General features: G+C 35.1%; 1 protein-coding gene and 1 pseudogene across 25 annotated transcripts in view; both read left to right on the forward strand.

Annotated features, from left to right (window-relative positions):
* Positions 1–535: 535 nt before the first annotated feature.
* RIMS2 (regulating synaptic membrane exocytosis 2) overlaps positions 536–25,364 on the forward strand; it is a 507,129-nt gene continuing 482,300 nt past the window's right edge. For 5 of the 25 annotated variants that reach the window (XM_031650084.1, XM_031650087.1, XM_031650088.1 and 2 more), the window contains exon 1: positions 541–3,546. In XM_031650084.1, the coding sequence (XP_031505944.1) occupies positions 3,239–3,546 (308 nt within the window). In that variant the 5' untranslated portion in view covers positions 541–3,238. Of the gene's footprint in view, positions 3,547–25,364 lie in introns of all 25 variants that reach the window. The other 20 variants (XM_031650083.1, XM_031650085.1, XM_031650091.1 and 17 more) reach the window with 10 other exon arrangements.
* On the forward strand, positions 4,492–6,420 carry LOC103887027 (annotated as a pseudogene).

Genomic DNA, 25,364 nt, shown 5'->3' on the forward strand with positions numbered 1-25,364 from the left:
TTATGCAGCACATGACAGTACTTGATGTGGGTAGATTTGGAATTCCTGAGCTTAAAGAATTAATAAACTATTAATCCAAGAGAAGGAGGAGATGGTAGAAGAAGAAAAGAAAGGTAACCAAGGTGTCAATACATGAATAAGAAAATACTAGGAGGCGTGATGGCTCACACCTATAATCCTAGCACTTTGGAAGGCTGAAGTGGGCAGATTGCTTGAGCTCAGGCATTCAAGACCAGCCTGGGCAACATAGTGAAACCCCATCTCTACAAAAAATACAAAAGTTAGCTGGCGTGGTGGCCACACCCGTACTCCCAGCTACTTGAGGGACTGAGGCAGGAGGATCATTTTAGCTTGGCAGGTTGAGGCTATAGTGAACTGAGAGTGTGCCATTGAACTCCAGCCTGGGTGACAAAGTAAGACCCTGTTTCAAGAAAGAAAAAAAAAGAAGAAGAAGGAAGAAAGGAAAGGAGGGAGGAAGGAGAGAAGGAAGGGAGGAAGGCAGGGATATAGGATAAGGGAGGGAGGAATATAGAATAAAGGAGGGAGGAAAGGAGGAAGGGAAGGATATAGGAGCTAGTGATTTAGGAGGGAACAAATGATCTAGTCAGAAAAGGAGCAAGCAGTGTGCATAGCCCAGGCAATGTGAGAAGGATATTAACACATGGAGAGTCTTTAATAGGAATCAGACATCCTTCATACCTTACTCATCTGTGTTATATTAATATTCACTGGATATTAGCAGATGAGGAAGATTAAGCTGATAGTGTTTCCAATTCTTTTTCTCATTTTGGGCTCCACAGAAACAATACTATTTGTACAGTCAGCAGTTCACACTAAGGTAAACTGACAAGGCTGAATATGAACTCCTTTGGTCTTAGCCAGTCTGAGGAGCATACTTGTAACCCATTTAACATATTGAACTAGGAATCTCTGCCATAGATTGGTGGATCTCAAATGTTAGCAAACAGAATTACCTGGAGGATTTGGGGTAAAATATTACTGGGAACTGCCCCAGAGTTTCCTATTCAGTAAGTCTGGGGTGGGACCTGGGAATTTGCACTTCTGGTGATACTGATGCTGTTCTGGTGGTACTGATGCTGGTGATATTCTTTGAGAAGCTCTGCTCTAAAATACATTAAGTAACCTGCTTACCTTGTGAAAAATTTTATTTTTCAACTGCTACAAAGCAGCAAAATGCTGTTTCTGCAGATGATAGTGATTGGATAATTGTCTGTCTCACAAGCTCTCATTTCTGTTTCATTTGTTGATTACCAGGCACGAAAGGATGCTCTTTTTCAGTACTCTGAATGTGACCTAATTCAGATAAATTTATATCTTATAATAATCTAGCATAGATTATCACTGAAGCATAAATAACAACTTGTTTAAAATAGAAAAGTTGAAATTCAAACTTCATTTATTTTTGCATTATTTTGTGGATCTGTTTAGCGTGACTTTTTAAAGAGATCTGCAGTACTTGCATTTGTCACAAGATGGCATCAAAAGACTGAGATGCTGACTCAAATTTGATTTTGAGACTGTTGATGGGTTAGATATATTTCATGTCTATTCAAATCAATTATAGCAAAAGAAATTTGAACTGTGAGGCATATTCTTTTTAATTTCAGTGAAATAATGGTGTTTTCACATAAAATACTTATAAAAATAAAATACGTACATATATTGATATTATTTATGACTAATTCTTTAGGAAATTAATGAACATACATCTTGGCCTAATAATATCAAATATATTATTACCATATTTCCCCCAGAAGAATTTTAAAAAACTTAAACTTAGCAAACATTTATTATATCTTACCATTCTATAATTTATAAGGTTTTATTACGTTAGTAGAAGATGTAGTTCCTGCCTTCAATAAGCTTCAAATTTAATTGGGGAGAAAAGAAATGTATATACAATTCAATGAAAGAAAAAAATAATAAAAATGAGCAAGTACAATATTGTGTGATAAGATCTGCACAAACTATGAACTGGAATAATGGACAATCAGGTAAAAAATCTAAGTGGTATTTTACAGAAACATTTTTGTGTCAGTTGAAAATACCATGTTGAACCTTTTACTGTGATTATCTATACTGTTGTAATTTATTTCATGTGAGAAAATGTTTAGCAACCTGGAGAGCTGTGTAAGAGTAAGTATTTGACGTAAAACATTAGCACTCATACACTTGAATTATGAATGCTTATTTTATGATAATATGACTTTTTAAATGATTAATTGAAAAGGATTTTTCGGAAAATAGTGAAGGGTTTTCTGGCCACAGAGATATTAATTACAATATGTTTAGATTTCTGGAATCTGAAAAATATATCTGTTGAAAAATTGAGTATAGAATAGTTGTGCTGGGAGAGGAAAAGGGCTGTTGCTGTTTAATGGGGTGTAGAGTTTCAGTTTTGCAAGAAAAGTTTTGAAGATCTGTTTCACAATGTGAATATACTTACTGCTACTGAGGTGTGTACAATTAAAAATGGTTAAAATGGCAAATTTTATTTTGTGTCTTTTGCCACAGTAAAAACATCAAGTGCATTACTATAGATTATTAGCAATTAATAGGTTTTTTTAAATAGAGGATCAACAAAGCTTGTAGCTTTATTTTAGCCATTAGGTGCTACTTGAAAAAAATAAAAGCCCCCTTAAGAATAATATAATTGCTGATAGAATGTTAACATAATATTAACAGCTAGTTTTCTTTATAATAAGTAATATTGCAGATATTTTAAATAAATTATTTCTAATATTCAACCTCAAAATACAGGGAAATTATCATCTTTATTTCCCTATTTTATCATTAAGGAAACTAAGTTTTATAGATACGAAGATTCAGTTCCTTGTTGAAAGTTGCAAAGTTTCTAATTTTGGAGTTGGTATTTAAACCCAACTGTCTAGCTTCAAAATCTATTTTCTGTGTGTTACACAATGCCTCTAATTTAAATAAAACGAATTAAATAGTACAAATGAACAATCAGCAATTTGGGACTCTAGTTTGCTATCTTTGTGGTCAATAAATGTTATCTATTTCATTAGAATTATTCAAAAAAATTAAGAGAAAGTATGTATTATTTAATTTACAGTAGCAGTTAATTGGGATTATGTTTTAACTTCAGAAGGATAACCATCTAATTTTTTGTTTGCTTGAATTTTTGTCTCTTTTTCTTTGTTTTTAACTTTTGGGAACACTAATTTTTTTCCCCCTATGTCTTCATGTGCAGGTTATGTGGGTATGTAATTTGTGCCGAAAACAACAAGAAATCCTCACTAAATCAGGAGCGTGGTTTTATAATAGTGGAACTAATACACCACAGCAACCTGATCAAAAGGTTCTTCGAGGGCTAAGAAATGAGGAGGCACCTCAGGAGAAGAAACCAAAACTACATGAGCAGACCCAGTTCCAAGGACCCTCAGGTGACTTATCTGTACCTGCAGTGGAGAAAAGTCGATCTCATGGGCTCACAAGACAGGATTCTATTAAAAATGGGTCAGGCGTGAAGCATCACGTTGCCAGTGACATAGCTTCAGACAGGTAAACATTTTGTTTAATCTTTAGGCAAATGTTTTTACTTTTAGTCTTCATTCCAAACAGAGATAACAATACATGAAATGTTTAGGCAACGGTGAGTTGTCTAAGTAATGTAAACATTCGTATGTTTTACATAAATATGTGATGTTCAGGACTTGACCTATCATAGGTTTGAACTATCTTAGATGGGATGTGGGAGTGTTAGGTTATCAGATAGATTTCCCAGAATAAAGAAGTGAAATAAAACAGGGAACTTAGAAGTTTTTGTCATAGGAAAGAGAGACTAGCATTGGACTAATGGGAATGAAGAAGAGATGGCTATAAGACACTTTATAGAGGTTGGATTGATGGGACTAGTTGGAAGTGGGAGTTAAGATAATGGGGAAGGTTAACAATATCTCCAAAGGTTCTATCCTGGGCTGAAGGATGATGTGGTGTTTCAAGCAAGTATATGCAGACCCAACGTCAGGTTTATAGTGAAGGATTTCATGAGTTTGATATATCCATGTGCTAACTCTGTTGTAACTATTTTGGCTCAGTTCTATGGGCTTCTCCGTGTTCAAAGTGTGATACTTAAAATAGTACATAGGGCTCTTATATTTCCTACCTTTGGAAGGAGAATAAAGGATTTTGATGGGAAGATTCTTTTTCTTCCTTATTTATTTATTTATTTATTTATTTATTTATTTATTTTCTTGAGACGGAGTCTTACGCTGTTGTCAGGCTGGAGTGCAGTGGCACGATCTTGGCTCACTGCAATCTCTGCCTCCTAGGTTCAGGTGATTCCCCTGCCTCAGCCTCCCAAGTAGCTGGGACTACAGGTGTGCACCACCATGCTTGGCTAATTTTTTGTACTTTAATAGAGCCAGGGTTTCACCATGTTGGCCAGGATGGTCTCAATCTCATGACCTCGTGATCTGCCCACCTCGGCCTCCCAAAGTCCTGAGATTACAGGTGTGAGCCACCGTGCTCGGCCTATTTTTCTATACCTTATTTTTCTGTTTGAATAAAGATAAATTTAAATTTGGTTTATACTATTTCTGTTGCCCAGAAGTAGCAGGTACATTTATTTCTGTGTTGAATAAGTACAAAGTCATGCATTTCTGCAGAAACAAATTGTATATATAGTATGGTGGGTTCTCAGGTATCAGTTCTAACAAGTAAGACCACTGGGAGTCATTTTAGATGGTGCCTAAAGTCACCACTCCAATATGTTGCTGGATCTTAAGAGAAAAAGAAAACAATGACTGCATCTCTTCTTTTACAAAGTGGTAAAAGGGAACAGCATATGTAATCCTATCTTTGGGGAAAACAGTCATCTTAATCTTGTGGAGACTTCTTCTGGGAGACTGGGTAGAAAGACCTCAGAGTTATCCTATATAGAGGACAAGAAAGTTGGAGTATTTATTTATCAACTCTCCTTTGTTGTTGGTCCAGGGCTGATCATGGGAATTGTTAACTCTCTGAAACTCACTGGCCAGAGAAAGCGCTCAGGCAGCATGTAACAGACACTTATAGTAAGCCGATATTGCTATGTAGGGAATGGTGAATGATGAGGCAATATGGTTGGGTTGCTGGTAGTATCTGCTACACAATGACTTCAGAGATCAAGAAAGTTCCCCAAATGGCAGTTATAATGGTCAAGGTATATGAAAAAATAGATAACCAATGGAGATAGGATTTTTTAAAAAGGAGTGAATGAATAACTAAATAAAATGGATAATGAGCTCTTTTTCATGGCACCTTGGAGGCATTCACCTGCTTCAAGATGAAACTGGACATCTCCTTCCCAGCCACTGGCTGCCAGAAACTCATTGAAGTGGACAATAAATGCAAACTGCACTTTTTATGAGAAGCATATGGCCACAGAAGTTGCTGCTGATGCTCTGGTTGAAGAATGGAAGGGTTATGTGGTCCTAATCAGTGGTGGTAATGACAAACAATGATTCCCCATGAAGCGGGGTATCTTGATTCATGGCCGTGTCCACCTGCTAATGAGTAAGGGGCATTCCTGTTACAGACCAAGAAGAACTGGAGAAAGAAAGAGAAAATCAGTTTGTGGTTGCATTGTGGATGCCAATTGGAGCATTCTAACTTGGTTATTGTTAAAAAAGGAGAGAAGTATATTCCTGGATTGACTGATACTATGGTGCCTCGTCGCCTGGGGCCCAAAAAAGCTAGCAGAATCCTCAAACTTTTCAATCTCTCTAAAGAAGATGATGTCCACCAGTATGTTGTAAGAAAGCCTTTAAACAAAGAAGGTAGGAAACCTAGGACCAAAGCACCCAAGATTCAGCATCTTGTTACTCCACATGTCCTGCAGCACAAATGGCGGCATATTGCCTGAGAAGCAGCATACTAAGAAAAATTAGGAAGAGGCTGCAGAATATGCTTAACTTGCGGCCAAGAGAATGAAGGAGGCTAAACAGAAGCGCCAGGAACAAATTGCCAAGAAATTCAGACTTTCCTCTCTGGGAGCTTCTACTTCTAAGTCTGAATCCAATCAGAAATAAGATTTCTTGAGTAACACATCAATAAGATCAGACTAAAAAAAAAAAATGGAAAATAGGAATATAGACTCCATTTGTTTAAAAATTAACCACATGAGATAGCTTTTTGTGGAGCTTAGAGAGGCAGGTTTAGGAAGAATAAAACGAAATACTAAAGCACTGGGTCATATAATAGAATATTAAGTTTTGGAATGCATTTCATCAGGAAGTTATGCATGTTAAAAATAAATTCAGTAAATTTATGAGTAATTAATTCATCATTATAGACAAGGTAAAGCCTATCTGTAATCTTTATGTTTTTTGTTTTGTTTTGTTTTGAGACAGAAGTCTTTTTGTTGCTCAGGCTGGAGTGCAGTGGCATGATCTCAGCTCACTGCAACCTCCACCTCCTGGGTTCAAGCGATTCTCCTGCCTCAACTTCCCAAGTAGCTGGGATTACAGGCACCCGCCACCATGCCTGGCTAATTTTTTTGTGTTTTTAGTAGAGACGGGGTTTCACCATGTTGGCCAGGCTGGTCTCATACTCCTGACCTCAGATGATCCACCCACCTAGGCCTCCCAAAGTGTTGGGATTACAGGCATGAGCCACTGCGCCCGGTTGCCTATCTGTAATCTTAGAAGAAGATGGTAATGAGAACAAATAAGAATCTTATATTCCTTATTGCCTCTTTCACTCACAACTACTGGCCTGAATAAACAATTGAAATTGACCTATTGTGGGGAGCCAACAGGTTGTAGTTCCTTTTAGTCTTTTCTCTTTTGCCTGGTGCCTTGGCTACTACTGCTAATAAATTCATGCTAAATGACTCAAAGCATACTGTATATCTTCTTTCCAAACCTTATAAATGCCCAACCAATAGCTCCTTTTGTTCACAAAAATTACTTTTAGTCAGGAAAGAAGTTAGAGTTTAATACCAGATTTGGTAGTTATGCCTAGAAAATGGAACTCATTATAACTTACATAAATGTTTATTTGGGAAACACTTTAAAGAGTATTTCTTTTATTTTAAAATGCAGATTATACAGTAGTTAATTAGACATTTATCTGTAGCCAGTATTGAGTCCTTTGAATTTTTTCCCCTACAGCAAGGGGTCAGCAAACTATGAACCTGGGCCAAATTTGACTTGCCACTTGGTTTTTGTAAACAAAGTTCTTTTGGAACACAGCCACTCCTGTTCATTTACTTATTGTCTACGGCTGCTCTCAGCTACAGTTCCATAGTTGAGCTGTTGTGAAAGACCATATGGGCCTCAAAACTGCAAATATAGGACGGGTGCAGTGGCTCATGCCTGTAATCCCAGCACTTTGGGAGGCCGAGGAGGATGGATCACCTGAAGTCAGGGGTTTAAGACCAGCTTGGCCAACATCTTGAAACCACATGTTTACTAAAAATACAAAAATTAGCTGGATGTGGTGGTGTATGCCTATAATCCCAGCTACTTGGGAGGCTGAGGTGGTAGAATCGCTTGAACCTGGAAGCTGGAGGTTGCAGCGAGCCAAGATCGTGCCATTGCACTCCAGTCCGGGCAACAAGCGTGAAACCCTGTCTCCAAAAAAAAAAAAAAAAAAAACCAAAAACTGCAAATATTTGCTCTCTGATCTTTTACAGAAAAAGTGTGCCAATCCCTGCCCTAGAGAGCAGTTCTCTTAGTGTTGTAGAAATTTCTCCCTTTGCCCATTTTCTTTTGTCACCATTTAAATTTTTTCAATTAAACCTATTTTTTTTTTGTTACTTTATCTCCCACCCTGCCTCCCAGCTTCTATCCTTCTGTCTCTGTCTCTCTTTCTTCTTTGTTACCAGAATGGGTTTTCTTGCAGTATTTGAATTGGACAGGGAAGTGGAGGTAATGCTAGGAATATAATTTCAGTTTAAAGCATTAGTAATTTGTTTTTTCAATACCATTCAGAAACCAGTGGCTTCAGAAAGAGAAACTTCAGTTCAACTTAATTTAAATCTCTATGGACTTGTAACTATATTTGAGACAGAAAAGTATGTTACTCTTTTAAGGAGCTTTGATCTGTAACGTGATGCAGTAGTTTTGACCTTTTTAAATGACTTGTTATTTCTCTCACAGGTTTTGGTATAGTGTTTTACAGATAGGTCATTAGTATTTATTGAATGAATGAATATCAAGTTGGCCCTAGACCTTAGCGTTGAGTAGGCGAATACTTACTTAACATATACTCATAAAATTGCAATTCTTTATCAACTTAGATGCAAAATATTTTTGAGTTTCAAGCATGTTTTTATTTCAAAATAACTTGTGAAATACATTTTAAAACTGGATTTTTTTTCTGGTTAGGAAAATAAAATTAGTGAAAATTAAAGTAAAACTGTTTAAAAACATTTAGTTGATATTTCTTACATTTGAAATTATTTAATAGTTGGATGCTTCATAATTTTCGTAGTTGAAAATAAGTGAAATGTAGGAAAGTTTTTTTATTTGCAAAATTTTACTATTTATTTAATATGTAGCAGTTTCTACAACATTTAGAGAAGTTAAAAAGTAAGAAATATGGATAGTTTGTATGGTAGATAGGAAAGAACTAGAAGTCAGAAAACCTAGGCCCATAGTGTCATCATTTCTAGATGTTTATTTTTTTCTCTGTGTCTCCTTCTTCTCATCTCTGGAATGGGAAAAGACAGTCTAAATCCTGAGAAGACCTCCAGTTCCAAAATTCTGTATTGTGTTGTATTTTAAGCTCCTCTGCCATGAGATAAACTTGAAGGCATTCTCTGTCGCTATTTTTTTCCTCCTATAACTGGTAGTTGTATGACAAATTAATGCAGGATTTTCTTCATTCATACTATAATTCATTGTTATAATTCATTCATTCAACAGATATTTATTGAATTTCAGTGTAGTATTTGTTTCTACATTTTACTGCTTGAATGATGACTCTTAATGAAAATACCAAGGGTAATAAAAATATAAAACAATTATCTTGGATCTAAACTTTAAAGTTTTAAGGTAGGTTCAGCATGATGAATATTTAGCAGTTTGGTAATCACCATTTCCTTGTTATCTAATACTTATGACTTTCCAAATATCTCTGTGACATTGATTATTTAAAAATAAAAATAATATTCAAATATGTACTTAACACTTCAGCTTCCAGTACAGATGGAATAATAGTGCCTGGATTTACTCTTACACAATAGGCATAATAAAATAAAATAAAAGGCATCTAGATTGAAAAGAAAGAACTAACACTTTATTCACAGAGAACATGAATATTTATAGAGAACATTAAGGGGATCTATAAAATTGTTACTAGAACTGGTGAGTTTAGTAAGGCTGTAGAATATAGTCAATATCTGATAACCATTTATATTTCTAAATAGTAGCAAGGAAACACTTATAAATAGAAATTAAAAAAATTTTAAGACCATTAAAAATACAAAATAAATTTATACTAGCACCAAAAAATGAAGTACTTAGATATAAATCTAACAAAATATGCACAAGGTTTGTATGTTGAAAACACTGAAACACTGATGAAAGAAATAAAAGAAAGTCTGCATAAATGGAAAGATAAACTGTGTTCACGGATCATACAACTCAGTATTGTTAAGATGTCATTTCTCCCCAATTTGATCTATATATACAGATAGATTCTAAACTTAAAATAGAAATGTTTGAAATAACCAAAACAGCTTTTTACGAAGAACGAAGTTAGAGGCCTAACACTACCTGATTTGAATACATTATAAGTCTACAGTAATCAAAACATTGTGGCATTGGCATAAAGACAAATAGATCAGTGAAACAGAATGGAGAGTCTATATATAAAGCCATTCATGTATAGACAAGTAATTTTTGACAGAGAGGCAACAGCAGTGCAGTAGAGAAAGGATAGTGTTTTCAACAAATGGTGCTGGAATAACTGAATATCCATATCCAAAAAAGTTTGAAGCCTAGTTCTTTTTACTGTATAAAATTAACTGAAAGTGGATCATAGAGATACATGTAAAACCTAAAAGTATAAAACTTCTGGAAGAAAATATTGGATAATATTATTTGATCTTAGTTTTGGCTAAAACTGTAAAGCTTGTAGGAGGAATTAGAGGAGAACTTCTTCCAGATTTTAGAGTAGTCAATAATTTCTTAGACAAGACACAGAAAGCACTAATTCTATAAAATGAAAAAAAATCCACAACAAATTAGACTTCATCAAAATAAAAACTTTTATTCATTGAGACACTATTAAGAAACTGTATAACCACATTGTATTTCAAGAAATTTCAAGAGAAAATATTTGCTTATTGCTTAAAATGCATATTGCTTAAAAAGGTATATGAAGCACTCTTAAAATTCATTAACTTAACCCTAAAGTATAAGAAGTTGGAATAGGCTGTTTATAAAAAAAAAAAATGCATTGCTAGTAAGTACAAGAAGTGTCCTATGTGTTTAGTTATTTGAGAAATACAAATCAAGACTATAAAGTGCCAGGAGCGGTGGCTCATGCCTCTAATCCCAGCACTTTGGAAGGCACAGGCGGGCGGATCATCTGAGGTTGGAAGTTCAAGACCAGCCTGACCAACATGGAGAAACCTCATCTCTACTAAAAATACAAAGTTAGTCGGGTGTGGTGGTGCATACCTGTAATCCCAGCTATACTCAGGAAGGCTGAGGCAGGAGAATCACTTGAATCCGGGAGGTGGTGGTTGTGGTGAGCCAAGATGGCGCCATTGCACTCCAGCCTGGGCAACAAGAGGGAAACTACATCTAAAAACAAAAAACAAAAAATAAAAACCCCAAAAAACTATAAGGAGATACTTTGATATATCCACTAGGAATGCTACGATTTAAAACAACAAAAATTCTGACAACACTTACCTTTTGTGAGAATTAAGAGGAATTTGACTGCTAACATCTTGTTAGTGAAAGTATAAAACAATTAAAATGGTATAAACATGGGAGGCTGAGGCAGGCAGATCATTTGAGGTGAAGAGTTTGAGACCAGCTTGGCCAATATGGTGAAACCCCGTCTCTGCTACAAATACAAAAATTAGCTGGGCGCGGTGGCACATGCCTGTAATCCCAGCTACTCAGGAGGTTGAGGCACGAGAATTGCTTGAACCCGGGAGGCAGAGGTTGCAGTGAGCTGAGATTGCACCACTGCACTCCAGCCTGGGTGACTGAGTGAGACGCTGTCTCAATAAATAAATAAATAAATAAATAAATAAATAAATAAATGGTCTAAACATTAGAAAAGTATTTGACAGTTTCTTATAAAATTAAATATACACTTTCCCAATGACCCAGCAGTTCTACTCCTAGGTATTTAATTAAGAGAGATGAAGTAATATATCTACAAAATACTTGTATGATAATGTTTATAGCAGTCTCATTCATAGAATTTCCAAAATGGAAACTTCCCATATGTCCATCAACAGGAGAATGAATAAACAAACTGTGGTATATTCAAGTATATTCAAATAAGTGTATTATTTATCCATGAAGTGAGGGAACTATTTACATGCACAGAAACATGGATAAATCTCAAAATCATTGTGATGAATGGAAGAAGCTAGACACAAAAGAGTACATATGATATGATTCCATTTATATGAAGGTCAAGAAGAGATAAAACAAATCTATAGAAAAGAAATCATAACGATGTTTTCCTTGAGGGAACTTTCTGGGGTGATGGAAACCTGTATCTTCCATAGGGATATGGATTACTGGGTGATGTATTTGTCAATGGCTATTATAGTAGTAACATTTAAGATATGTGTACTTTTAATTGCATGTAAATTATATTTAGTAAAAAATTAAAGGAGAATTATGTGCATAATTGCTACATTTTAAAATCACTAGTTTCATTGAAATTTTATTAGTAGTAAATATTTAAGACTTATTGTGAAATCGAGTCTAAATTAATGAAATTTTCTTTATAATCAGTGTTTCGATAATGGATCTTTTCAGTAGATTCAGATGCTTATATTTATAGAATGCTGATAGTGTACCTAACACCAATCAACTGTATTTAGAATTTACTAAGTGTGCATTACATATGGTTTAAGGACTATCTGGGTAGTCTGCTTTCATGAAATCATGACCATGATTGTCACGACTCTTATTCGAAGTGGTCATCTGTGCTATGTCGTAAGAAAAAATAGCATAACCATGAGAGAAATAAGATAAAATGTTGTAAAGGGAAATAATTTGTAAAAGGAAAAAAAGTGTGGTTAAGAAAAAGGTTAAACTATACAGCTAAGGAACTAGAAAAAATAAATCACCAATGTTTTTCTTAGGGGTAAAAAGAATCTAATAACCTGGAAGCAAATGATCTCATAACCTTTATTCCTAGATATTTCTTCTTATACTTTTTAGAATACAGGTAAAACAAAAAGGCAACAAAAATGGCTATGTCTTTCGTGCCACTTTCTATGAATTATGCACATTCAATAAATGCTTGGTGCATATGATGAATGAGAGAAAATTGTAATAATTAACAAATGTCTTTAACATGACTGGTGTCTTTTCTGTAACATTTTTATCTTTTATTGAAAGGATGATTAATAGACTTGAAGACAAATAATGATCTGTTCTTATATGGCCAATGCTTAATAGACTTTTTTATTTTCAAGAATATGATATGAGCTCTGAAAGACAAAATATCTCCCTTAAAAAGGATGTTTAACATAGTAAAATAATTGGTTTTACTGCATAGAAGTCAGTTTGTTCTCTTGGAATACATAACTTAAATATTTCAATTTTTAGGTGAAAAAAAGAATCTCTATTTCTATTTTCAACTGAATTAAACTTGAACCATTGTCAACTTTCCTTCATTTAAGTGACCTATAAATAGAGTTGCAACACGTGCCAGCTTGCCTAGGACAGTCCCAGTTTACACATGCTGGCCCGGCATTCTGCATAGATTGACATTTGTTCTGGATTTTATATGAAGTATTTTATTAAGAGTTGCATTAAAATAAGCTGGGGTGAGTTTGGAAGGTCTCCATTTTGTACTTACATAGTGCTCCTGCCATGATTTCATACTGTGTGGGATGCATGTGTGGTGAAGAGTTCTCAACTGAAATATAATCAGCAATAATCCATCTTTTCCCTAACTTTTCAGATACAAGACAGCTAACATTTCTTTTTAAAGGACAGGATGCAAGGTACCACTACTAAAACGAAGTCTGATAGAAAGATCTTTGGTGGTGGTGGTAGAAGTATTTGACATTGCTGTGCCATTTGCCTTTTGATGTATTGGCCAGTTTTGTCATGATCCATCGTTTGGCATTTCAGAGGGGAGACTATAAGGTTGTTGGAGATTATAAATTAGGGTAGGAAATAGAGGCTGAACAGTCCTGTCATAGAATTTACAGAAGGTAGTCTGGATTTTTTTTCTGCAGTGGTTTTGTCATTTATTGTATAGTGTAAATTTATAAATATTTGTGTATTTTATTATTTGGTAATTTTAAAAATTTGCAACAAATATTTCAGCAGCAAGATGCTAAAAATGAAAATGCGTTTTTACTGATGAATGTGTAACTTGTGCAAATTTTTTGTTGACGTTTGCTATCCACTAGGGGGCTAGTAGTCACAGAATACATACTTACAAAAAGAAAAAAATAAACCTGTTGAAGAAGCAACATCAATTTTAAAAGTTAGTAGAATTATTTTAATAAAACCCAGCGATGACAAAGATGTGCAAAGTGCATTTTATAAGTTAGCTGTGAAGCATGACTTTTCCTTTAGATTAGACAGCTATTCTTTTTAATTTTAGTCAATTTCAGTTAACTAAAATTGTGTGTGTGTGTGTGTGTGTGTGTGCAATCAAAAAAGTAAATCATTGGCTCCATTATCAGAAAAACTTTACTTGTAAGTGTTGACATTTTAAAAGGCATTTTAAAACCAATGCTTTTCAACACTAAGACATTTAAATGTTCTCTACAAAAGAAAGGGAAGAATTGAAGAAATTAAACAAATTTCATTATGCAACAGTCATGTGTATCTTCTTCCTCAGTGTATTCCTAGCACCTCACACAGTAATTGATACATAGTAGTGCTCATTAAATAGTTGTTGAAAGACTGAATGAATAGATAAGTAAAAAAGCTTAAGAAAAAAGAAAGAAGAATTATAAGTATATTAGAGTGTCTGACAGAACCCCAGGAAAAGAATGAAGATAGACCTTACAAACAATTAGAGTTATGGACTCAAATGCTATGAACTCTATCCCCATATCTTGCCTCTATTTTTCAGTATATCTGTTCTTTTGTGTCTTTCCAAAATGTTTTCACTGGTCAGCTGTTCTGCGAGGAATGAAAAATGGTCATCAATAGAAATTTGTGAATAAATGAAAGAAAGGAGTTTTATACTGGTCTTCATAATGAAAATCAGTACATTATTGGCATATGTATCATACATCCTGCTTGGGAATTAATATGATAACTTAAATAAAAGCTATTTTATTTATTTTGGTGACTGAGAGATTCAGTAGTCAAAATGTTGTGATGAAAATACAGTTGAGGTCTGAGATAGCATATAGTTGAACAGTGCTTTATGCTAATTACGGTTGATAGAAAATAAATACAAACTGCCATTTGAAAGCTGTTAAAATATTTCATCATTTGATTTCATAATGGTATGCATATAAAAGTATTTTTAAATGGGCTGTATGCATTTTGATCTGATATTGGTTATCAAAATTGATCTGTGGACCATAAAAAAATCATCCTCTCTTAAAAAGATACAAATAGAATTTTGTTTCATGCCTCTTAAACTGGGTACAAAGACAAGGGTAACAACTTCTGAACTCAATCATAGCATATAATTTTAAGTTATCTTTTTTTGCTGACATTTAAAAATGTCAAAACTTGCCATGACTTTGACATTTTTAAAAAGTTTGTTACTTTTCTTCATAGGTTGGAAGTAAAAAAATGAAGTAACATGAAAAGTACACATTTTTATTTATGTATTTTTGATTTTTTATTGATATATAATAGATATACATATTTTGAGGGTACATAGGATATTTTGACACATTCATATAATATGTAAAGATCAAATCAAGGTAGTTGGGATATCCACTACCTAAATATCTTATCTTTATGCTAGGAACATTCAAATTATTCTCTTTTGGCTATTTTGAAATGTACAATTGATTATTGTTAACTAGTATCATCCTACTGATCTATCAAACACTAGGTCTTATTTCTATCTAATTGTATATTTGCATCCGTTGATCAACCTCCTTATGCTCCTTCCCTCTGCCCTTTCTGGCCTCTGGTAACTGTCAATCTACTTTCTAGAGATCATCATGAGATCTACTTTTGTAGCTCCCACATGAGTGAGAACATGTAATATTTGGTCTTCTGTGCTTGGCTTATTTCACTTAACATAAAGACCTCCAGTTCCATCCATGTTGCTGGAAATGACAGGATTTCATTCTTTTTATGGCCAAATAATATTCCATTCTATATATATGTCACATTATCTGTTTATCCATTGATGGGCTCTTAGGTTGATTTTATATTTTGGCTCTTGTGAATAGTGCTGCAGTAAATGTGGGAGTACAGATGTCTCTTTAATGTATTAATTTCATTTCTTTAGGATGTATACTCAGTAGTACAGTTGCTGGATCATATGATAGTTCTATTTTTCGTTTTTTGAGGAACCGCCAAACTGTTCTCCATAGTGGCTATGCTAATTTACATCCCCACCAACAGCGTATGAGAGTTCTCCTTTTTTCCACATCATCACCAGCATCCCTTATCCTTGCCTTTTTGAAGAAATCATTTTAACTGGAGTGAGAAGATATCTCATTGTGATTTGATTTGCATTTCTCTGATTATTAGTGATGTTAAACATTTTCATATACCTGTTGGTCATTTTTATGTTTTCCTCTGAGAAATGTCTGTTCAGATCTTTTGCCCACTTTTAAATTGGATTAGTCAGTTTTTTGCTACTGAGTTGTTTGAGCTCTTTATATATTCTGGTTATCAATTCCTTGCCACATGGATAGTTTGCAAATATTTTCTGCCATTATATAGGTTGTCTCTTCATTTTGTTTATTGTTTTCTGTGCAGAAGCTTTTAAGCTTGATATAATCCCATTTGTCTGTTTTTGCTTTGGCTGCCTGTGATTTTGAGGCCTTAGTCAAAATCTTTGCCCAGACCTATGTCCTGGAACATTTTCCCAATGTTTTCTTCTAGTAATTTCAGAGTTTGGGTCTTCAACATAAGTTTTTAATCCATCTTGATTTGATTTTTTTTTAATATGGTGAAAGATACGGTTCTAGTTTCATTCTTCTATATATGGATATCCAGTTTTCCCAGCACAGTGTATTGAAAAGACTATCCTTTCACCCTATGAATGTTCTTGGTGCCTTTGTTGAAAATTAGTTGGCTATAAATGCATGGGTTTATGTCTGGATTCTCTATTCTGTTTCATTGGTCTGTGTGTCTGTTTTTATGCCAGTACCATACTGATTTGGTTACCATAGCTTTGTAGTACATTTTGAAGTTAGGTAGTGTGATGCTTCTAGCTCTGGCTATTTGGGCTCTTTTGTTGTTCCATATACATTTTAGGATTTTAAAATTATTTTTGTAAAGAATATCATTCAGATTTTGATAAGGATTGCATTTAATCTATAAATTGCTTTGGGTAGTATTGACATTTTAAGTTTTAAATTTAATTTTTTGTGTCCTTTTCAATTGCATTCATTAATGTTTTATATTTTTTATAGATATTTCACTTCTTTAGTTGAATTAATTGTTAGGTATTTGATATTCTTTTTGTAGCTATTGTAAATGAGACCGCTTTCTTCATTTCTCTTTCAGATTGTTTCCTGTTTGCATACAGAAATGCTGCTGAGTTTTGTATGTTAATTTTGTATCCTGCAACTTTACTGAATTTTTCAGTTCTAACAGTTTTTTGGTGGAGTCTTCAGAGTTTTCTCATTTTTAAACAAGGCTAATTTGACTTCTTTTATTTTTCAATTTGGATGCTCCCCCGCCGCTTTTTTTCCCCTCTTGTCTAATTGTTCTGGCCAGGACTTCTAGTATTATGTTGACTAAACATAGTGTAGTGAAATTAGGCATCCTTGTCTTGTTCCAGATCTTAGAGGAAAGACAGTTTTTCCCCATTCGGTATGATATTAGCTGTGGATTTGTCATATATGGCCTTTATTCTTTTGGCATATGTTCCTTTCATATTCTGTTTTTTTTTTTGTAAAGGGATATTTACATCCCTTGAAATTATCATATGAATTTCTCTTGAAATTATCAGATGAATTGGAGTTCCTTTATATGTTACTTGCTTCTTTCCTCTAGCTGCTTTTAGGATCCTCTCTTTATCCTTTACCTTTGAGGATTTGATTATTAGATGACTTGAGTTAGTATTATTTGGGTTGAATCTCTTTGATATTCTCTGACCTTCCTCTACCTGGATATTTATATATTTCTCAAGTTTTGGAAAAATTTCAACATTATTTCTTTGAATAAGCTTTTACCCGTTGCTCTTGTTCAACTCCCTCTTAGACACAAATAATTCTTAGATTTGGTCTTTTCTGGTAATTTTCTATTTCATGTAGATCATCTTTATTATTTTTCATTGTTTTTCTTCTTTCTCCTCTGATCATATTTTCAAATGCTTGTCTTCGAGCTCTCCGATTCTTTCCTCTGCTTGATCCATTCTGTTTTTGAGAACCTCTAATGATTTTTTTCAGTTCAGCTGATGTATTTCTCAGTTGCAAGATTTCTGTTTTTAAAAAATTATTTTAATATCTTTGTTAAATTTGTTAAATTTCTCAGATGAATACTTGAATTGCTTTTCTGTGTTAACTCGGCGATCACTGAGTTTCCTTAAAACTACTATTTTTATATGTGAGAGAGCTCACATATCGCTTTCTCAGTGGCATCAGTAACTGGTTCCTTGGTTTGTCCATTTGGAGAGATAATGGTTTCCTGTTTGCTATTGCTTTTGTGGATGTCTTTCTATGTCTTTGCATTGAAAGATTGTCTATTCCAATCTATCCTGTCTGGCTTGTTTTGTTTTTTACTTGACTTGTTTTCTTAGAGATTCTTTTTAATTTACCTGTTGATTTTTTTTTTTTTCTAGGTTGCTGCCTTCTTTTTGGTGTTGGATGGTACCTTAAGCCAAAGTTTGCCTGGCTATAGTAAATGATTGGGTTGCTGCCCATCCTGAATGGGAAAAGTCCAAAGGGGATATTCTGGTAGTGCTGGGAGGCTGGCCAGGGGTTCATGCCCAGGGGATATGTGGAATTGTAGCATGGTGCTGTGGATTAGCCCCTCTGATTTGGCATCTCCTTTGATTGAGTTAAGGAACAGTTTCCAGGACTGAGATTCAGTATAGAAATTGTGAGTTGGGGAAGTATTCCACGCACTTCATGGTGGGCAGATTATGGGGAAAGACATCAAATATCTTACAGTTTTCTTGGAGTTTTTTTTCCCTCTTTGTGGCCCTGGGAACTATCTCTTCTTCACGTTTGAATTCTGGGATATTGCTCATGATAAATTGGTGCCATATATTTGTTTTTCATTTTCTGTGGGGGTGGAGGGAGTGAAGCCAGCTTGGTTCTTTGTCATTTTGGAACCGGAACAAAAGTATATATTTTTAGTAAAGTTAAAATTATTTTTTCATCAGCAAGTGTTAAAAGTTATTTTGTTCAAAATGACTTAGTATTGTCGCTATAGAGATGGCTTTGATAGGTACTTGAGAAAGTTACTATGCTTATTTTTAAAAACGGTTTAAAATCTTGTTTCCATAATTACTCAAATTTTTTGATTTGCATGTTCTCTGTGAATGTGTTTTGGAGTAAATCTTAAGACTTCTCAGTTTTGGAGAAGAATTTTCTCATGTTTCAAGGTTTATTTCTTCTGTATATTATCTCTGCTATTGTTTGTTTGTTTGTTTGTTTGTTTGAGACAGAGTTTCACTTTTGTCGCCCAGGCTAGAGTGCAATGTCGTGATCTCGGCTCACTGCAACCTCTGCCTCCCAGGTTCAAGTGATTCTCCTGCCTCAGCCTCCCAAGTAATTGGGATTACAGGTGTATACCACCATGCCTGGCTAATTTTTGTATTTTTAGTAGAGACAGGGTTTCACCATGTTGGTCAGGCTGCTATCAAACTCCTGACCTCCAGTGATCTGCCTGTCTCGGCCTCCCAAAGAGCTTGGATTAAAAGTGTGAGCCACCACACCTGGCCTTATCTCCCCTATTCTATATATTTACTGCATACTCCAGCTGCACAGTTTCTGTTTTCTTTTCTTTTTTTCCTCTAACACTGTTACTATTTTTGTTTGAGTGTGTATTTTTATAGACATCCTCTGCAAATATAAGAATATATATGTACACTGTATATATCTATTTCTTTGAAGTGATACCATACTATATATAGTATTTCCTTATCTTTCTTTTTTAATTTAGCAGCATATGTTGGAAATCTTTCTTTACCAGTGGATAGAGTGTTCTTCTTCATAAATTTTAGTGGATGTGTCATATTTATTTAGTCTGTAATGATAGATAGTTAGATTATTACCACATTTTTTTGCTATTACAAATGCTATCATGATACATAATACACATGATACACACATGATACATACATGTGTGTGTGTGTACTTATAGTTTTGCATAATAGCAAATCTGTAAGATAAACGAAAATTCCTAGAAGTACAATCTCTTGGTTAAAGAATGTATGCAGTTTAAATTTTTGTAGTCATTGCGATATTGCCCACTAGAAAGGATACACAAAGTTATACTTCTATCAATAGGTATTAGGGTTTTACTTTCTAGTTCATTAGCCAACACAATATTATACAACTTTTGATCTTTACCAGTGCAATAGGTGAAAAATGATACTGCATTATACTTCTAATTTTTCTTTTTTTATCATAAGTGAGTCAAACTGAGCATTTCTGCATAGGTTTAAGAATAGTTTTTTCTTTTAAAACTCTGTTTATATCTTCTTCCATTTTTCCATTGAGTTTTTGGTTTTTATTTCCATGGATTTTTAGCATCTCCATTTACATTATAGAAAATAACTCTTTGTGGAATGGACTGTATGTTAGTTTTCTGTATCTATATAATGAATGACCACACACTTAGAGGATTATAAAAACATACTTTTTAATTTCAGTTTGTGTAGGTCAAGATTAGGGTACAATTTAGCTTAGCTGGGTCTTCTGCTTAGGATCTCAGGAGGCTGAAATCAAGGTGTTGCCTGAGTCTGAAATATCATCTCATGCTCAGGGTTCTCTTCAAAACTCCCTGGTTGTTGACAGAATTCACTGCCTTGCAATTGTATGACATGCCCTCAGCCCTTAGGGGCTACCCAATATTCTCTATCAGATGGCCTTCTTCATAGCATGGCAGTGTGTTTTTTCAAAGCCAGTAGAGAGTGTTTATGCTGCTTGGGATCTCTCTGACTTCTGTCTCTGACCTCTAAACTCTCTTTTAAAGGGCTAACATGATTTATCAGACCCACTTACGGCCTGATAAAATTAATTTCCCTTTCGATTAGTTTAAAGTCAACTAAGGAGGGACCTTAATCACATCTGCAAAATCACCTCACTTTGTCATATAATGTAACCTAATAATGGGAGTGATATCTCATCATATCCACAGATCCTGCCAACATTCAAGGGGAGGGATGACGACCAGGGTGTGTAAACCAGGTGATGAGAATTATAGGAGCCAGCTTAGAATTCTGCCCACCTCAGATTGCAAATACTTTTCCCCAGTTTATTATCTTTTAGTTTTGCTTATATTACTCTTTTTACCAATGCATAAACATAAACATACATTATGATGGATTGTATTCTTTTTCTTTTCTTTTCTTTTTTTTTTGAGACAGAGTCTGGCTTTGTTGCCCAGGCTGGAGTACAGTAGCACAGTCATGCTCACTGCAGCCTCAACCTCCCGAGCTCTAGCAATTTTTCCACCTCAGCGTCCCAAATAGCTGGGACTACACGTGTGTGCCACCAAGTCCAGCTATTTTTTTCTATTTTTAAATTTTTAGTAGAAATGGCATCTCTCTAGCCTGTTTAGGCTGGTCTCAGACTCCTAAGCTCAAGTTACCCTTCTGCCTTGGCTTCCGAAAGTGGTGGGATTACAGGTATGAGCCACCCTGCCCAGCCTATATTTTTCTTTTATGGCTCTTGATTTATTTATTTTTAATGGAGATATAATTCATGTGTCATAAAATTAACCCTTTAAAAATATACACCTCAGTGGTGTTTAGTTTATTTTTGAAGTTGTCCAACTATTACCACTATCTAATTCCAGAATATTTCCATAAACCCCAGAAAACTTGTGCCCATTAGCAGTCACTTGTCATTCTTCTCTTTCCTCAGTCCTCTGCAACCACTAATCTACTTTATGTCTCTGGATTTGCCTATTCTGTACATTTCATAAAAATAGTATCATGCAATATGTAGCCTTTTGTTACTGGCTCTTTCAGTTAGCATAATGTTTTCAAAGTTCATTTATTATGTAGCATGAATCAGTAATTCATTCCTTTTTATGATGGAATAATATTTCATTGTATGTATATACCACATCTCTTTTATTCATCAGTTGATGGACATTTGAGTTTTTCCTTTTTAGCTTTATAAATAATGCTATTATAGACATTTGTATATAACTTTTTGTGTGGACATATGTTTTTAATTCTGTTGTCTGTATTTTTATTATAAGCATTCTGGGGAGTATGAAGTGGTTTTTCTTTGTATTTCCCTAATGACCAGTGATGTTGAGCATCTTTTCTTATGCTCATTGGCTATTTATATATCTTCTTTGGAGAAATACTGAATCAAATCCTTTGTTGCGGTTCTGCTTAAAAGGCCCTTTCTTCTTCACTAAGATTAATGCATATTTCTGTTACTCTAATACTGTTATGATTTTATCTTTACATTGTAAAAAAAATTGATCTGTCTGAAATGTATTAAAGTATGGTGTTAGGTGAAACATGAACAAAGCCTCCAAGAAGTATGGGACTATGTGACAAGACCAAATCTACGTCTGATTGGTGTACCTGAAAGTAACAGGGAGAATGGAACCAAGTTGGAAAACACTCTTCAGGATATTATGCAGGAGAACTTCCCTAACCTAGCAAGGCAGGCCAACATTCAAATTAGGAAACACAGAGAACACCACAAAAGAAACTTCCCGAGAAAAGCAACTCCAAGACACATAATTGTCAGATTCAACAAAGTTGAACCAAAGGAAAAAATGTTAAGGACAGCCAGAGAGAAAGGGTGGGTTACCCACAAAGGGAAGCCCATCAGACTAACAGTGGATCTCTCGGCAGAAACTCTACAAGCCAGAAGAGAGTAGCAGCCAATATGCAACATTCTTAAAGAAAAGAATTTTCAACCCAGAATTTCATATACAGCCAAACTAAGCTATATAAGTGAAGCAGAAATAAAATCCTTTACAGACAAGCAAATGCTGAGAGATTTTTGTCACCACCAGGCCTGCCTTACAAGAGCTCCTGAAGGAAGCACTAAACATGAAAAGGAACAACCGGTACCAGCCACTGCAAAAACATGCCAAATTGTAAAGAACATTGATGCTAGGAAGAAACTGCATCAACTTACGAGCAAAATAAACCAGCTAATATCATGCCATGATCAAATTCACACATAACGATATTAACCTTAAATGTAAATTGGCTAAATGCCCCAAATTAAAAGACACAGACTGGCAAATTGGATAGAGACAAGACCCATCAGTGTGCTGTATTCAGGAAATGCACCTAACGTGCAGAGATACACATAGGCTCAGAATAAAGGGATGGAGGAAAATCTACCAAGTAAATAGAAAACAAAAAAAGGCAGGGGTTGCAATCCTAGTCTCTGATAAAACAGACTTTAAACCAGTAAAGATCAAAAGAGACAAAGAAGGCCATTACATAATGGTAAAGGGATAAATTCAACAAGAAGACCTGACTATCCTAAATATATATGCACCCAATACAGGAGCACCCAGATTCATAAAGCAAGTCCTTAGAGACCTACAAAGAGACTTAGACTCCCACACAATAATAATGGGAGACTTTAACACCCCACTGTCAACATTAGACAGATGGACGAGACAGAAAGTTAACAAGGACACCCAGGAATTGAACTCAGCTCTGCAGCAAGCAGACCTAATAGATATCTACAGAACTCTCCACCCCAAATCAACAGAATATACATTCTCCTCAGCACCACATCACACTTATTCCGAAATCGACCACATAGTTGGAAGTAAAGCACTCCTCAGCAAATGTAAAAGAACAGAAATTATAACAAACTTTCTCTCAGACCACAGTGCAATCAAGTTAGAACTCGGGATTAAGAAACTCACTCAAAACCACTCAACTACGTGGAAACTGAATAACCTGCTCCTGAATGACTACTGGGTACATAACGAAATGAAGGCAGAAATACAGATGTTCTTTGAAACCAGTTAGAACAAAGATACAACATACCAGAATCTCTGAGACACATTTAAAGCAGTGTGTAGAGGGAAATTTATAACACTAAATGCCCACAAGAGAAAGCAGGAAATATCTAAACTTGACACCGTAACATCACAATTAAAAGAACTAGAGAAGCAAGAGAAAACACATTCAAAAGCTAGCAGAAGGCGAGAAATAACTAAGATCAGAGCAGAACTGAGGGAGATCAGAGACCAAAAAACCCTTCAAAAAATCAATGAATCCAGGAGCTCGGTTTTAAAAAGATCAACAAAATTGATAGACCACTAGCAAGACTAATAAAGAAGAAGAGAGGAAGAATCAAATAGACACAATAAAAAATAATGAAGGGGATATCATCACCAATCCCACAGAAATACAAACTACCATCGGAGGATACTATAAACACCTCTACACAAATAAACTAGAAAATCTAGAAGAAATGGATAAATTCCTGGACACATACACCTTCCCAAGACTAAACCGGGAAGAAGTTGAATCCCTGAATAGACCAATAACAGGTTCTGAAATTGAGGCAATAATTAATAGCCTACCAAACAAATAAAGTCCAGGACCAGATGAATTCACAGCCGAATTCTACCAGAGGTACAAGGAGGAGCTGGTACCATTCCTTCTGAAACTATTCCAATCAATAGAAAAAGAGGGAATCCTCCCTAACTCATTTTATGAGGCCAGCATCATTCTGATACGAAAGCCTGGCAGAGACACAACAACAACAACAAAAAAGAGAATTTTAGACCAATATCCCTGATGAACATTGATGCAAAAATTCTCAATAAATACTGGCAAACCGAATCCAGCAGCACATCAAACAGCTTATCCACGACGATCAAGTTGGCTTCATCCCTGGGATGCAAGGCTGGTTCAGCATATGCAAATCAATAAACATAATGCATCATATAAACAGAACCAAGACAAAAACTACATGATCATCTCAATAGATGCAGAAGAGGCTTTGGACAGAATTCAACAGCCCTTCATGCTAAAAACTCTCAATAAACTAAGTATTGATGGGATGTATCTCAAAATAATGAGAGCTGTTTATGACAGACCCACAGCCAATATTATACTGAATGGGCAAAAACTGGAAGCATTCCCTTTAGGGAAAACTGGCACAAGACAGGGATGCCTTCTCTCACCACTCCTATTCAACATAGTGTTGGAAGTTCTGGCCAGGGCAGTCAGGCAGGAGAAAGAAATAAAGGGTATTCAATTAGGAAAAGAGGAAGTCAAATTGTCCCTGTTTGTAGATGACATGAATGTATATTTAGAAAACTCCATCATCTCAGCCTCAAATCTCCTTAAGCTGATAAGCAACTTCAGCAAAGTCTCAGGATACAAAATCAATGTGCAAACATCACAAGCATTCCTATACATGAATAACAAACAGCCAAATCATGAGTGAACTCCCATTCTCAATTACTACAGAGAGGATAAAATACCTAGGAATCCAACTTACAAGGGATGTGAAGGACCTCTTCAAGGAGAACTACAAACCACTGCTCAGTGAAATAAAAGAGGACACAAACAAATGGAACATTCCATGCTCATGGATAGGAAGCATCAATTTCGTGAAAATGGCCATACTGCCCAAGGTGCTTTATAGATTCAATGCCAGCCCCATCAAGGTACCAATGACTTTCCTCACAGAATTGGAAAAAACTACTTTAAACTTCATATGGAACCAAAAAAGGGCCCACATTTCCAAGACAATCCTAAGCCAAAAGAACAAAGCTGGAGGCATCCTGCTACCTGACTTCAAACTATACTACAAGGCTACTGTAACCAAAGCAGCATGATACTGGTACCAAAGCAGAGATACAGACCAATGGAACAGAACAGAGGCC

The sequence above is a fragment of the Papio anubis genome, chromosome 8 (genome assembly GCF_008728515.1).
Source record: "Papio anubis isolate 15944 chromosome 8, Panubis1.0, whole genome shotgun sequence".
Lineage (NCBI taxonomy): Eukaryota > Metazoa > Chordata > Mammalia > Primates > Cercopithecidae > Papio > Papio anubis.